This window comes from Lepidochelys olivacea, assembly GCF_965140295.1.
Source record: "Lepidochelys olivacea isolate rLepOli2 genome assembly, chromosome: 10".
NCBI classification, from domain to species: Eukaryota; Metazoa; Chordata; order Testudines; family Cheloniidae; genus Lepidochelys; species Lepidochelys olivacea.
Window position 1 is genome coordinate 62294007 of NC_140420.1, and position 16032 is coordinate 62310038.

At 40.0% G+C, this 16032-nt stretch overlaps 1 protein-coding gene across 2 annotated transcripts in view; it reads left to right on the forward strand.

The window, feature by feature from the left end:
- Positions 1-289: 289 nt before the first annotated feature.
- The window catches only part of ATOSA (atos homolog A), a 53120-nt gene continuing 37377 nt past the window's right edge, over positions 290-16032 (forward strand). Inside the window, exons 1-2 of one of the 2 annotated variants that reach the window (XM_084641058.1) lie at positions 290-1374; positions 10807-10873. Coding sequence is in view for 1 of the 2 variants with exons in the window: in XM_084641057.1 (XP_084497183.1) it covers positions 1359-1374 (16 nt within the window). In the remaining variant the exon portion in view is untranslated. The remainder of the gene's footprint in view (positions 1375-10806; positions 10874-16032) is intronic. The other variant, XM_084641057.1, reaches the window with a different exon arrangement.

A 16032-nucleotide genomic window follows, 5' to 3' on the forward strand; every position in this document is an offset into this window, starting at 1 on the left:
GAGCTGAGCCCACGCCCCCAGCCCTGCTCCAGCGCTTGGCAACGCCTGGGGTGGATGTGATGCGTGCGGCCCGTTTGGCCGGAGGCAGCGCGGTGCCAGGCGGCGAGGAGGAGAGTTAGTCAGCAGCGCGCACAGGAGGGCGGGCAGGAGGCAGAGCCATGGAAAACAGCCCTCTGCGGCAGCAGCTAGAGGGAGAGGAGGGGGCCGTGGCGGGGGGGAGGCAGAAGTGAGGCGGGCGAGCGGCGGGCAGAGGCGGTGCCGTGTCTGGGGGGGGGTGTCGTGGCACTACTGGGGCGGGGGTCAGGTATCCGCTCCCCTCAGCCGCCGCCCCACACTTCCCCGCCCTCGGCCAGGGAGATGACCCTGTGACATCCCGGGAGGGCACGGGGCACGGCGGGCGAGCAGCGGCTGCGGCCGGGCGCGGAGCGGGAGATGAGTGTGGCATGCGGCCCCTCCCGGCGCTAGCCAGGTGCCGGTGCCGGGCTAGCCCGCCCCGCAGGGGGCGTTGATTGGAGGGAGGGGGTGTCTGTGTGACAGGCGGAGCGGCCTGCGCAAGTCCTGTCAGACGCGGGCAGGTGGGGGGCACTGACAGGGAGCTGGTCGGGCGGACCGCGGCTGTGCGGTCTGGTATAGTTCCCGTCCGCCCCCCATCCCGGTATGCCAGGAGAGGGGCCAGGCGGAGCGGGGTCACTCATGAGCGGAGGGGGTGAGAGACGAGTCTGAAATCCAGGTCAGCCTTGGCTGTGTGAGGGGGCAGTGACTGCGATAGGGGGCGCGGGGATGGGGCTGCCCCCTCTTTCTGCCCCTTCTGCGATCGATGGTTTGAGGGGCTGCTGCTCGCCAGGAGCGTTTGTGTAGAGGAGGGGGAGGGCAGTTGGAGGGGTCTGGCTTCTTCCCCCTCCTGGAGCAGGTAAAAAGGAGTGGACTCCAGGCAGCCTGTGCTGACATTGGCTGTGGCCACAGTGACTCAGAGGCTCTTTCTGCTGAGGGGGTGAGTTTAGGTGGCAGTGGTGTGGGATTTTACCCCGGCAGGTTATAAATAGACCTGCTCAGTCGTTGCTGTGTCAAGGAAGGACACATTGGCAAGTTCCAGAGAGAGGGAAACTGGGCTGTGTTTAGCTTTTCCCCGCAGACAGCTGCTGCCACCACAATGAATGCAAGGAGGAGGCCTAGCTGCTATTAGCAGGATCTTGTAAGCCCTAAGGAGTGGAGTGCTGGGTTTTATCTTATTTTATTGTTTTACACAAAAATAAATACAAGTAGCCAGAGAGAGCATCAGAGAGTCTTCCAAAGAAGAAGGACAAAAAACCTTAGTCTCTCATTTCAGCGATCTGGGAAGAAACAGACTGGGAGTGAAAATGAAGCCTGAACGAGGTAAATGATTTATTAAGAGTTTATTTTTTTTTCTAATTTTAGAAACAGCCTGTTTTTTAAGGCCTTCCTATATTATCACTGATTCTGGTTGAGGGGGAAGGAGAGAATACAGCTGCTGCTTTGGTTCAGTCCAGGAAATACTGAGAAGGGTATAATATAAGGTAAGGTGTAGTCTGTAATTGATTAGGCAGAACTGGATATTGTAGTGGGTTTTTTAAAAAAAATCTTCTGTTTGAATGGATTAATTAATTTTACCAGTAGAGCTCAGGGAAAGGAAGCAGAAACTCACTGTGGTATACGCCTTTTGCCCTGGGAGATAGTATCAGTTAAACATCAAATAGAGTTGTATTCAGACTATTATCATACAATTGCAACATTTTAAACAAAGAAATCAGTCACAGATACAGTCAAGGCAATCCTGGCATAAGTCAGGTATATGTAAATGCAGGTAAGTGCAGCCCAGAAACACATCTAAAACAACTATAACTGTTGAAGAATTTTTATTTAGGTTTGATACAAGGGATTCTTTTTAGTAAAGAAGTCAGGTAAACAGCAGCAGGTTGAAATAGTCTTACTGTGTAATGATTGTTGCTGGTATTGATCATATTTTTCTATGACTAATCCATAGGCAAAATAAGATGCACTGACAATGTATCTGTTTCTACCACTTCAGCTGTTGTATACAGTATAACAACAGCTGCTGATGCCCCTAGAGTTAAAAATATGTCATGGCTTCTCTTCTGAACCATATTATCAGGGGTATATTGCTGTAAAAATTTGCCTCACTTAGTCAATAAGCAGTCTGGGAGCAAATTTTATTATTTGTCATACTAAAGAATTTTCAAAAAATGTTGCATAGCTGATTGTATACATTTCTTTTCCTTTTTTCCTGTTTTTCCTGCTGCTATTTTTTGTTTAATCTAACTGCCTTTTAGTTTTTAAAAACCATATATCTCTATTTGCCTGTAATATGAATAACTTTTTTGGTATTTGAGAAGTGTTTTAAAATAGTCTAGATATTATGGTGTTAAACATTAATATGCATGTGCAATAACTACTTTCCATTAAGCTTTTTATGATACAATTGCTAATATGGACCTTGCATAGATGCCTGTTATTATTTCTTACACTCTGTTACATCCTTTGTAGACATCATATTCTGCAATTGTATATTAAAAATGCACAGCACAGGTTGATTAGTTGTGTGTAAATTAAGATTAAAAACAATTGCTTTTAAAAACAGACGTTTACACTTTAAAACAGGTAGGTGCTATTAAGAAGCAAAGGAGCATTATTTTTTTTTGAAAGCTGACTGCTGCAAAGCAAGCTGTTTGTAGTGTGCCTCTTTAGACTCCAGATCACATGACTGAAGTTTGAAAGCTGTCTACCACCAAGGTGAACTCAAAACTTCCAAATAAATAATCAGATAAAACCAGAGAGTCAATATTTGCAGTTTTAAACTATTCTAAAAGGTCTAATTGACCTTTGTTTATGCTTTCGTAACTCATAACAGATAGGAAAATGCAGTTGTCTAGTTCATATTTTAAGATGTTTGTGGAATGGTTAATGTCTTTTAATCAGTATGATGTGGAGATGAGTGGATTTGTAGAGAAACAAGAGTGGTAAAATTTTTTTCATGGAAACTGGCAGTTAGTATATTGAGATTACATTTAATTATCTCTGAGAATCTTCAGACAGTATAGAATGTTCAGTAATGTGTTTAAACTGCTTTTAGATCAACAGCAAATGAAGGTAAGTTGGGGTTTTTAAAACAGTCATAGCTGTGTTCACAACAAATAGAGAATGTGAATAGCCATTTTAGTAAACGAATGTCTCTAGCTTAACTGTGTGCTGTTTGTTAATGTACTTGAGTAATACCATATACAAAGGGGGTTATGAAAGTGCTGCCTAAATGCCACATGCAGCCCACAGATGCTCTTACAGAGGCACGAATAATGCAAATGTTTACATGTGCTGCCTTCTGCATAGCAGCTGCACCACAGTAGAGCAAGCAGTCAAGTGTGCAATCACCTGCTTCCATTTGTTGCAAATTAATCGTGAAGGACACAAGACAAGCATTGCTGTCAGTTTGCCAAGGCCTAAATTGTGATACAGACCTCCAACATGTTGGACAAAGACCCATAATGAGCACACAATAGCTAATTGGAAAGAAGGAAATTTAAAAGATATGGAATAAACTTATTTAGCATAATTTTTGATAACTCCAGTTTAACTGTTGAGAAATTTTGAAATCTGTATTTTCAAAGTGTATGTTTGAGCCTTCATATCTGTGCACAGAAATGTACTGTACTTCTGCATATCTGAATTGGATAAATTGTGTGTGTGGGGTGTCATTTGAATTGTATATTTTTTTCTGTAGATGTACATGCCTTCAAAAATCAAGTGGAGAAAAGATTTTTTTTTTTAATTAAGGTAATGCTTAACTAAGACTTACCCAAAGGGATTGAAAGATATAAATGTTTGAGGGGGAAAGAAGGAGGATGATTGTCTGACATACCTTTATCACAGTACCTAATTATGAGCTTTTCACAGAGACCAGGTCTACACGACAAAGTTTTGTCAGCATAGCTATGTCGGTCAAGGGTGTGAAAAAAAACTACACCCCCTAGCCAACATAGCTATGCTGGCAAATGCCCCAGAGTAGACACAACTATATCAACAGAAGACTGCTTGTATCAGCATAATTAATGTAATTCAGGGAGGTGGTATACTGACTGAAAGACTGTTGGTTTATGCTGTGCCTCCATGGTGGCTTTGCCAGTATAGCTGTACTGCTGTAGCTATACTGGCAAAGCATTTGTATTGTAGACAAGTTACCAGTAGAGAGGAATGGCAGACAGGGAAGGAAAGAAGAGGGGAACTAATTCTGATGTCACACTCTTACTAACAGTGGGGTTTTTATAGGACAGTAACTCTGAAGGGGAAGGTTTATGTGGGATAGAGGTTTATATGGGATAGAAGATCTAAAATACACAATGTGCCTTATATTGAGAGAAGTTTGAAAATTGCAAAGGATAAAGACAAGAAATGTTTCAAGGGAAGTGGCTGGGAAAAATGAGTATAGAGCTCCAAAAGACAAGTTCATGGAGCAATCTTGGAAGCTAGGGAAACAGTTCGTAGATCTGGAAGTGCAAGGAAGGATGTAGCCTCATCACAGTTAAGTGTGAGCCCTCATTGGCTGCGTCTTCACTAGACTTTTTCACTTAAACTTCACTGGAGCTCCACCACTGGGAGCATTAATGTAGGGAGGTAGCTGACTCCTTAGCTGCTGTCACCTAACCCTGCTTTCAGCAGGTCTAGATGACATGGTAGTTAAAGCATTGATAGCCACTTGTCTGTATTAGCATTATTACTTGGTATGTTGTTGCCAAATCTCTATCACAAGTCTTGCAATATTTGGTGTTTTTCCTGGAGTCATGTAATTAAGTAAGAATCTCAGATTTCATTACCAGTCACAGAAGCTACAGTGCGCAATTTTAAGAGAAAACAAATTCTAGTGTTGACAAAACTGTCTGTGTAATGTCCTGACTTATGTACAGAAATTTGCTTGCACAGATATACGGTTCTCTTGCAGTGATGGTGCTTGACCTCTTTGCTCTCAATAGGTACCTGCCTAGTGCATTCCATAAACTAGTTATTTTATATATAATTTAATTGAACGAAGTACCAACAAGATGTGCACATATACACTGAGTTGCTGTTTGGTCTTATTAATGTATTAACCCTTCTCTTTCCTTACCCATTTCTTCTCCAGTGTTTGTTACTCTTTTGTGGCTCATTTGTGACCCATCTCAAATTAGACTGTCAGTTCTCTAGGTAGGAATCATCTGCACCTTTAAGTGTTAATTCAGGGGAAAGGGGAAGGTTTCCTGGCTGACTCGCTTCTGTCCTGTCATCGAAGCAAAAAAAGAGGAGACCATCAGGCTGAAGATTATGCTCCTCTCTCCTTCCTCCTTTCCAGAGAAATCAAGATTGGAGGTGCTGAGTGGTCTGTTCCTAGCAGTTGGGTTGAGAGACCCCCTTATGTCTCTTTCCAGTGATCAGTGAGGGGAAAGCCACTTGTTCAGCCTTCATAGAAGTTTGGCCAGCCTTGTCACATTGAGGCTGTACATGAAAGATTTTCCAGTGGGCTGTAGGAAGAGGGATTGAAGACCGAGATTTACAGGAAGTTGGGAGTAGTGCTGGCCACAAAACAAGAATTTAGTGTTGTGAAAAATGTTGAGCTTTTAGAATTTTTCATTTTATATTAGAATGAAACTGAGACCTTTTGAAAAAAAATTTGTGGAGGTGGGGGGGAGAAACAAAACAGAACAGCAGATAGCCCATCCTGCACCTGAGAAACCTTTCCAGAAGAAAGTTTTGTTGAAACAGATTTATTTTGGTTTTAATTAATTGACATTTTCTGAAGAGAAAAGTTTCGCTGAAAAATTCCCAACCAATTCCATTTGGGAGCCTGTTTGCATGAGCACTTCTTCCCCTGGCCAACTGATACTGAGTGCATTTTTTTTTTTTAAGGGGACATTGTTAGGGGGGATACTTTTGTTTCAGGCATAATTTGGCTTTTTTTTTTTTATTTTTTTCTAACTTCACAGAGGGTTCCTTGCAAGTATTTTAACAAGTGGTGAATAGTACAGCAAATAGATCAAGTAATGAACAGACCTTTTAAAAAAAGAAATGTGTAATTAATTGCATTTTAGTGTCCTATACATATGACCCTTCATTTTCAGTTTAAAGCGATTTTTTACTGAAAAATTCCTGGGCTTTACAAAGTATTATTCAGTTGTTTCTGATTTTCACCCTACTTTTGTATCATTCAAATGTGTGTATATATGTATGTTTTATTAGGAAAATACAATACATTGCATGAGATATATGTATTACAATAATATATTTGTGTGTATATGCAAAGCTGCCTGTTGAAGTAAGGCTATGTATTAGTCTAAAAGATACACACAACAAACAAACAGGCACGCATGCAAGCTCTGAAGTGCGTATACATCTTAATGTACTGATAAATCTCATGCCCACCACATACACATTTCAAGCTGTTAGCAGATAACTGTTTAAAGATTTGACACACTAAAATGGGAAGAAAACCGAAATCTGCATCAGAATACATTTCAGAACACAAGGAAGTATTCAAAAGTTTTAAACAAACAAAAACAGGAGAAAAGGATGAAGTTGAGTGTTGGCGCTGAAACTGGTGTTGTCCAATTATTAAATCTAAATATTTAGAGGCTAATAGTTCTAAGTCTACAAGAGTAAACTGTTTATTCAAATGAAAACATTTATTTGGAGATTAGAGATGTATTGTTTTCTTAAACTGAGAAGTGGCATTATATTTTGAGTTCTGTTTTAGTTCTGCAGCAAACCACATTGATAAATGGAATTCAAAGCATTAATCTACTGAATACTTTTTTCTCCTGTCTTTCCATCCACCAAAATAAACACTGATATTTACCCAGAAAAAAATTAATAGTTTTTTGCACTGATTTTTCACCTGTTTTTATTGTTGTGGTAATAAACACTGATATTTTCCTGGGGAAAATTAAATAAAATAAAAACTGAAAACGAAGGGCCCTACCTGTACAACATTGTAATACAGACCCCTTAATTTTATAATATCTACTCCCCCAATAAAATGGTGTCTTAAATACTTATTTTTGATATTGTTACATTTTGGAAGCTGACAGTTTAAAATGAATAATACAAGTTATGTAGACAACATAAACAAAAAGTGGAGGTGATGCTACTTCCTGTTTAATAAGGAAACTATCATTCTAAATATCTTTTAATTATGCTTCTGGCTATAGGTGCCACAGGTAAATGCAGGGAAGGGGAGATTGAACTGAAGGTGGTGCTGATTCCTGTTTAGTGGAGAAATTATTCTGATAATGATCAGTTGTGGCTCTGGTGCCATGGTTGAATGCAGGGAGGATGGGGATAAGATGATTGGAGAGAGGAGGCATGGGTGTGCTTTTTCTAATCCTAAGATTACTGTTATAGAGTAATCTTAAAAACCAGATGATTCGGATGAAAAACATATTGATGGGCAGTCAGAATATTAAACTGAAATTCCATTTATAAGGCATGAAGCCATCTAGGCTTAATCTATGGGGAAAACAGATTTGTTCTTGTAGTATGCAGTATACATATGCATACATGGTGTTAGATATCAAGGTCTTTTTCCTTTTTGTTGAGGAGTTGGGTTCTGGTTTCTTTGATTTTTCTCTTTAATATCCACCCCCTTCCTGCCAAAACAAGACTGTATACTCTAGTAGTAAAAGATTACTACAAAAGTTGGTTTAAGTAAAATTTTAACCATGAGATGATGGTTTTCTTTGTATTAATAATGAGACTTTTAAGAAGAAAATATTGGTTATTTATAAATGGACTTAATTAAAATGTTTCCTATTGTGAAAACTTTCATAGTTGAAATACAGATAAAAACATTTATTGCCTAAAATTGAATAATTTTAATAGTATTGAAAGGCAAACTGCTAAAGGAAATTGATAACTTCATCTGTGAGGTGGAAATTTTTAAGAATTTAGAATTTTCCCCTTCACCAGAGCCCTGGAGAGAGCTGCTCTGCTGTGGTTTCACTTTATATGTCTAGGGGGGGTGGAGTTGAGCTCGTGCTATCTTGGAAGATTAGGGTGACCAGACAGCAAGTGTGAAAAATCGGGACGGGGGTGGGGGGTAATAGGAGCCTATATAAGAAAAAGACCCAAAAATCGGGACTGTCTCTATAAAATCGGGACATCTGGTCACCCTAATGGGGATGGTGGGGCTGATGGGACTGCAACTACATGGGTTCTGGCTATCCAACCCATCCCCCATTTTGGAGGAAGTGCAGTGACTGGTGGTGTAAAGGCAATAAGTCTCCACATCAAAGTGTCTTCCCCTGCACTGTTTGGCCTAGTCTACACTAGGTATGCCTGCAGACCCATTTAGTGTAGATGCAGCTTTTGCAGTATAAGAGTTCTTTTGCCAGTCTAGCTTATAAGATAGGCTGGCAAATGTATATTTTTTCTGGTATAACTGTGTCTACACTAGGGCTTTTGACAATATAAAAAATGTCACCCCTAAATGATTTAACTATCCTGGCAAAAGTTTCTAGTATAGACTTGATCTTACAGAAACCCCATCGTGTGGACTGAGCTGTACACTGGTCTGTGGATTTGACCCTTATGACTTGATCCAGCACTCACTGAAGTCAAGTAGGACTTTTCACCAGGTCAGATCCTTAGGGTTCAACATGTATTGAATCTTAGGCATTGCTATTCTGTCGTTGATTTTAGAGGTCACATTTAAGTCATTAGGCGAGCTGAGTGACTGCCAGGCCCAAATTACTTGCCTTACAACTTTTGCTGATTGACTTCAGTTTAAAGTAGACTATAGAATAAAATTCCGCTTCCTAAAATCAGCAGTATTCTCTGGAATAGGAATAGTGTCACCTGATTGTCACTTTGTGTTGTCACTTTTTACTACAGTACCTTTGTTGAAAGACTTTGTCCCTTCAGCACTTCACGCTGGCAACTGTGTTTCTCTGGTAGTTTTGAGAAAGGACTACCTCAGTACCTCTGTTAGAAAGGTTCTGAAAATGGATTTATTCTCTAATTGCACCATCAACACACAGTGCACATCTATCTATCAGTGCAATAATTAGTCAATAGAAAAATATACTTTCATTGCAATTAACTTTTTAGTAACTATCTCCTCCGTCCTGATGCAGTAACTACTAGCTAAAGTCTTTCAAATTTTGAAAAACAATGACTTGAAATAGCTTTTAAGGTATGATAGAAAGTGTTCTATCTTGGCTTTACATTGTTCACATAACTTACTGTTTGTGTTTAAGGGCTTTTATATATTACGGCCAACTTAAGTCTTCAAACATGTAGTGTAGTGGTCTCAGAAGTGCACATACAGTTCCATGGTCACTTTTGCACTTGTAATTTCTCAAGTAAATCAGACTTCATGCATAAATAGGCTATTAAGCACATAAACAATTTGTGTGAATGCAAATTAAGCAATATGGGGCTTTGTGTGTGTGTACACAATCTCACTTCTAGTTACTGAAAATTCTCCATAACATCCACACCCCCGCCCCTTTGGCCTTTTCATTCTTCCTTTGGTATATCTGCCGTTATACACAGTAAACAATGTACACTCCTACTTGGATTATATACACAATTTGCTGGTACTAAAATTCTAAAAGAGACTTTTTAAAAGGTTTCCTGTAAACAAACAGTAATTTAATTAAATGATATGACCATCTCAAATGTTCTCCAACCACTTTCATTTAATTATACGAGTTATTTTGACCAAATCAAAATTCTGACACTTATAATTTTGCTCATCATATAGTTTAAATGTATAGATTTTTGTTTTAATTTGTTATGGTAGATTTTGTAGCTATGAATATTGGCCTAACTTTTAATGTTAGCAGCTTTAAACAATTTTAGAACAAAAACTGTTCGGCACTGTGCCAGAGAGCCTTCTAAAATTATAGGTTTCAGAGTAACAGCCGTGTTAGTCTGTATTCGCAAAAAGGAAAGGAGTACTTGTGGCACCTTAGAGACTAACCAATTTATTTGAGCATAAGCTTTCGTGAGCTACAGCTCACTTCATCGGATGCATACTGTGGACTTTTTGTGTGTATATAATAATATCTTCTACACTTTCCACAGCATGCATCCGATGAAGTGAGCTGTAGCTCACGAAAGCTTATGCTCAAATAAATTGGTTAGTCTCTAAGGTACCACAAGTACTCCTTTTCTAAAATTATGTAGACCTAAAAAATGAAACCGTAATAATGGTGAATAGAGGGGCTGTTTCTAAAAAGGGCTTGGGGAATGTAGAGAGAATAACTACGTATGCAGTCAGGTAGGTGAATAAAGCACTTCAGGTAGCAAAACTGGGAGGAAACCTAATTTGTGTTCTGAACATGATCACAGTCTCATTGCAAATAAATACAAAATCATTGTGTGTATAGTTTTATCAGCAATGATTCTGAAAAGAACAAATTCAAAATAATGGAGCTTGTTTCCATAACACTGTTTCCATCTGAACTATTTAACTGCACCACTGGGTGCATAATATTTTTGGTCACATGCTCTGGAATATTTTACTAGCATGTACTCTTTCAAGATTTTCTGTGCCACATAAGAAATCTCTCATGGATGAAGAAGAAAAAGTATGCACAACTAATCAGTGCTCTGTTTCCTAATTTGTTATTTCTCTAGAGTTCTAACATCCTAAACCTAATATGCTTGTGATACTAACTGCGAAAAACTACATTGATGCTGCACTGTTAAAATCAGGACATACAAAAATTAGGGACCTAACAGCAATGTTAACTAATTTGTTGGTAACTGTCTATTTAATAGTGCATTTTTTTTTTTTTTAAGTTTCAGTGAGACTGTCCAAGAGGAGGGGTGGGAAAACCTTAGGGTTACACTTGAACAGGAGGAAGAGGTAAGATATTTAGATATATTTCTAGTTATAGAAATATAATTTGACTCACTAGTTAATACCATTAGTATAGCAAAAAAGATTCAGATTTATAGTCACCTTAAAGTCAAAGATTGCTAATTTCTGGTAAGAATAAGGAAAAGTTGGAATGTGTTGGTTGGTGAGGAAAAGCATAGACGATTTACTCACTCATATTAGAAAATCAAAAAGCTATAGAAACATGGTCTAGTGGATAGGGCATAACGCTGTGAATCAAGAGACCTGGGTTTCTGTTCCTGGCTTTGCCATTGACTTGCTGTGTGGCCTTGAACAAGTTCCTTCACCCCTCTCTGCCTCTATTTTTTCTTCCTACCCTTTGTCTGTTTGATAAATTCACTGTAAGGTCTTCATAGCAAGGACTATATGTGCCTGTTTGTTTGTACAAAACCTCATTCATGGAGTCCCAATCTCAGATGGAGCTTCTTGGGGCTATCATAATACAAATGATAAATCTAATGGTGGATTGGAGGCATCAACAGATCTATATTTCTATTACTATGCTTTCAGAAGTCCTACTGTAACTACTTGATCAGCAAGAGGCATGCATGTTTTAGACCTTAGAATGATTTTTAAATATTTAAATTCTTCCATGAAATATTGCATTAAACATTCTGCTTTAATATTACATTAGTATTTTAAAAAATAATCTCTTTAATAGTTTGTACTTAATGTCATTTAAGGCCCTAATGTGCTTCCACTGAGGTCAGTGGATTTTGCCATTATGTTCAGTGGCAGTAGGATTAGGACCATAGTGATCCCATTTAGGCTTTGAAGTTCACATCTCAGAATATATCTTCACTGCAGAGTTCACTTGGGTGATTGGCACTCAGCTTGGCCTGGGTGTGAGCATCCACACTTCAAAGCCGTACCCAAGATACTGGGTCTTTACTGGCACTGCACTCACTTGTGTGTGTTGCTAGACTTCTGGGGGCATATCCTGTAGCTCTTTATGCTGAGACACTCTGATTTTTCCCAGTGAATTGTGGGAAAACTTGTCTGTCATTTTAAACACACAGGGGAATTGTGAGAGGGCATTGGAGGACTATTTGCACTTGAGTGGTTTAGCTTGCATCCTTGCTGCAAAATGGAGATGCTGGCAGCTCGAGTGAAAGTAGAACCCAGGCTGTAGCTCAGACCACCAACTGTGCCAGTTCTCCTGGGTTGAAAGCACCACTAAACTCAGGCAAGAGGGTTTTGTGTGTGAATGGAAGGGACGTTAGAGAAAAGACTTGAGTTACTTTTCCAGTGAAGACGTGAAATGTGTGGGCAAGGAGGAAAGGGTTAGTTTTCACCATGTCAACTCCTGGTTGTTTTGTCTCAGCATTTTTTGTAAGTCGGGTAAACTGGGCAGCAGTACGTTTACTTGTCTGTGTCTTATGAATTTTCAAAATGCAGCCACAACTGAAGAGAACTTCCCAACCCCATCCCAAAGTCTCTGCTTTGTCTTTCTGCTGGGGTTGTCTGATGGCAAGGTTCCTCCCCCTCCCCCCAAAGGAATTTTACTGTGGGGAAGGGAATTTCACATCAGTAGTTACTGAGTAGGGACTAGACTATTGGGATCAGCCTGAACAAAGAATGGGTAGTGAGATCACAAAGGATGATAAGATTAATTACTGTTCTGCTAAAATAATGGCAGATACCTACTGAGCCTGCTCAGAAGTGAATTTCCTGTCTGCCCCCGCAATGATTTTAACTTTAATTTGCACTTTTCTTCCCCCAAACCTAATAAAGTACACAGATTTTATTAAGGATATTATTCATGCCAGGTTTCAAACTTCAGATGTTACTTTTCAATAAAAACAGGATTGGGTTGGTTTTTTGGGGTTGTTTTTTTTTTTTTTTTTTTTTTACATTGAGAGGAAAAATGTTTCTCCCTCGCCTCTCCATTTCAGTACTTATAGCTTAAAAAGGGTCAAAGGGATTCTGTTCAAATTTCATCATTGAACAGAGACCAAACATGGAAAATTGAAGCCCAGAAGGAATACATCTGGAAAGTTAGGAATATGAAAAGAGGGGTGAAAAACAGTTGCTGCCATAACTACAGTAATAACTATTTTCATGCAGTACTTGGAATGTTCAGATATAACAACTGCAGATGGACCATAGAGGTAGGAAGAATATCGAAGACAGTAGTTTCAAAGGAAAATTTAATTCTAATTCCTTTAGGGGTGTTTGGATTTTTTAAAAATGTAATTTGAAAACCACTTATGTTCTAACGCTGCAAAAAATGTATAATTGTTGAAGACTCATGCTGTGCCTTGAAATGAGCTTTGTTTAGAAACTTACACACACTCATGTGTATACACATGAATACATGAGGCCTTGTTACGTAATATGTATCTTTTGTACAGCATTGAACCATACTTATTTCACCTGGAAATAATTTAATAAAACTTATTTTCTATCAACAAAATATAATATAGTAATTGAAGGAGGCCAACGGCCGAGAAGTCTAAGAAGTGGTCATTAATGACCTTTGTAGAGAGAGGTTTTGCCGAAGTGTAGAGGAAAAAGACAGATTACAATAATTCAAGAATAGAGTAAGGGCTTGTCTACACTTAAAGCACTATAATAGCACCAGGGTTGCCAAGTGTCTGGTTTTTGACTGGAATGCCTGGTCAAAAACGGACCCTGGTGGTGCTGAGTGGGCCATTAAAAGTCTGGTTCGCAGTGCAGTGGGGTCCAGGGCTAAGGCAGGCTCCCTGCAGGTCCCCAAAGTGGTTGCCAGGTCCCTGCGGCCCCTAGGTGCATGGGCTGCCTGGGAGTCTACGTGTGCTGCCCTCACCCCAGGTGCCAGCTCCGCAGCTCCCATTGGCTAGGAACCGTGAACAGTGGGGGCGGCACCTGCAAGCGCAAGGACAGCACATGGAGCCTCCCTGGCTGCCCATACACCTAGGGACTGGACGTGCTGGCCACTTCCTGGGAGCCACGGTAAGTGCCACCAGGACCCTGCACTGCTCACCCCAACCCCCTCTCCTGAACCCCAAAACCCTCATTCCTGGCCCCACCCTAGAGCCCACACCCCCAGCCGGAGTCCTCACCCGCCAGCACCCCAACCCCCTGTCCCAGCCCGGAGCCCTCTTCTGTACTCCAGCCCCACCCCAGAACCTGCACCCCCTCCTGCACTCCAAACCCCTTGGCCTCAGCCCGGAGCCCCGTCCTGCATCCCAAACCCCTCGTCATTAAAGGTAGAGGACAAGGAGCTTGATGAAGGAAAGAATAGGGAAGAGGAAACTGAATGCAGTCTAATATTAATCTAACGCTTCAAGGTTAAATGTTTCAGTTTCATTTTAATAGCCTTGTATTGGTATTCGTCAATTATTGTTCCATAATGTTCAGTTTTTGTGTGTGTGTTTTTCTTTTTTTGGAAAATGCTTGTGCTGAGTGGTTAAAATTCACTAAGCTCAGCATGGCTTCCTATTATTGTACTTCTTTTGTTTGGGTATACTGTTCAGGCATTGAGACGTGTCAGTAGTTGTGTTGTTATGAGATGATATATTTTGGATGCGTTAGAAGGCACAGTTAAAGTATGTTGCCTGATGTGCAGTTGCAGACATGATGCATACAATGTGGCCTGGTCTACATTGACTACTAAGTTATGGCAAGTATCATGTCAGCTAATTTTAGTTTTTCATAATTGTTTTGCAACACAGTAAAATTTAGTAGCATAGCAAAGTTGCTATTGAGACTGCATCTAGACTACCACATGCATTATTGAGCTCTGCAACATTAGAAATATCTTAACAAATTGGATTCATAAGAAGAGCAACAAATGATTAAAGGGCTGAATAGACTGACCTGTGAGGAAAGATTAAAATCAAAATATGTATAGTATGGCCAGATAGCTACTAAGACAGCAAGTCTTTAAAGAATGTAAATACCAAGTAGATCTAAGAATTAGAGTAGCGCAAAGAGGTATGAGAATGAATAATGGGACGAAAAATTTCCTCACCCAGTGTGTGTTCTAATGGTAAGAACTGTTAGACTGTAATTGTCTTCCACTTGAGTCATTTTAAAACTGGACTAGACAAAGAACTAGAATCTGTTTTAGGAAGTAAGTTTGCATTGGCTGGGATGTAGACTTTGGGATGTCTATACTGCAAAGAAAAACAAGTCTGGGTGAATTGACTTGGGTTCTCTGAGCCTGGGCTCCTGGGCTAAAATAGCAGTGTAGAAGTTTGGGCTTGTGCTAGAGCCCAGGCTCTGAAATCCAGGGAGGGTCTCAGAACCTGGGTTCCAGTCCAGGCCTAGAAGTCTATGCTGCTATTTTTAGCTCTACAGCCCCAAATCAGTGAGGCTGAGTCAGTTAATCTGGGCTCTGACACTTGGTTCCCCAGGTTTTCCTTTGCAATGTGGATGTGCCCTAGAAGACTTTACAAGTCTTTTCCATTTCAAATTTCAGTAAGACTATGAATTTTACACAGATGCTCGTGGTTATTTAAAAAAAAACAGAAAACTTTTGTGCCATGTGCATGGATATATTAGGTGGGTAAATGCTCTAGTTACACATGCAAACAAAATATATATATAATATATATATATATATATAAATAGAAATGAAGGACTAGTACAATCCCCTGTAGTACAATGCACTGAGAGAGGACTAAGTATTGTCTAGAGACCATCCGTGACAGGTGTCTGTCTAACTTGTTCCTAAAAACCTCCAATGACTGAGAATCTACAACAGTCCTAGATAATTTGTTCCAGTGTTTAACTACCCTTACACTTTGGAAGTTTTTCCTAATGTCTAAACCTAAATTTCCCTTGCTGCAATTCAAGCCCATTACTCTTTGTCCTGTCCTTACCTATTTGAAACTGTTGTCATGTCCCCCCTCAGTCTTCTCTTCTCTAAACTAAACAAACCCAGTTTTTTCAATCTTTTCTCATAGGTCATGTTTTCTAGACTTTTAATCATTTTTGTTGTTCTCCTTGTTGTCAAATTGGAGAAAATCCAATCTTTCCCAAAGTGTGGTGCCCAGAACTGGACACTGTACTCCGGTTGAGGCATTACCAGTGTTGAGTAGAGTGGAAGAATTACTTCTCACGTCTTGCTCACAAAACCCCTGCTAATACATCTCAGAATGATGTTCACTCTTTTAGCAACAATATTCCATTGTTGACTC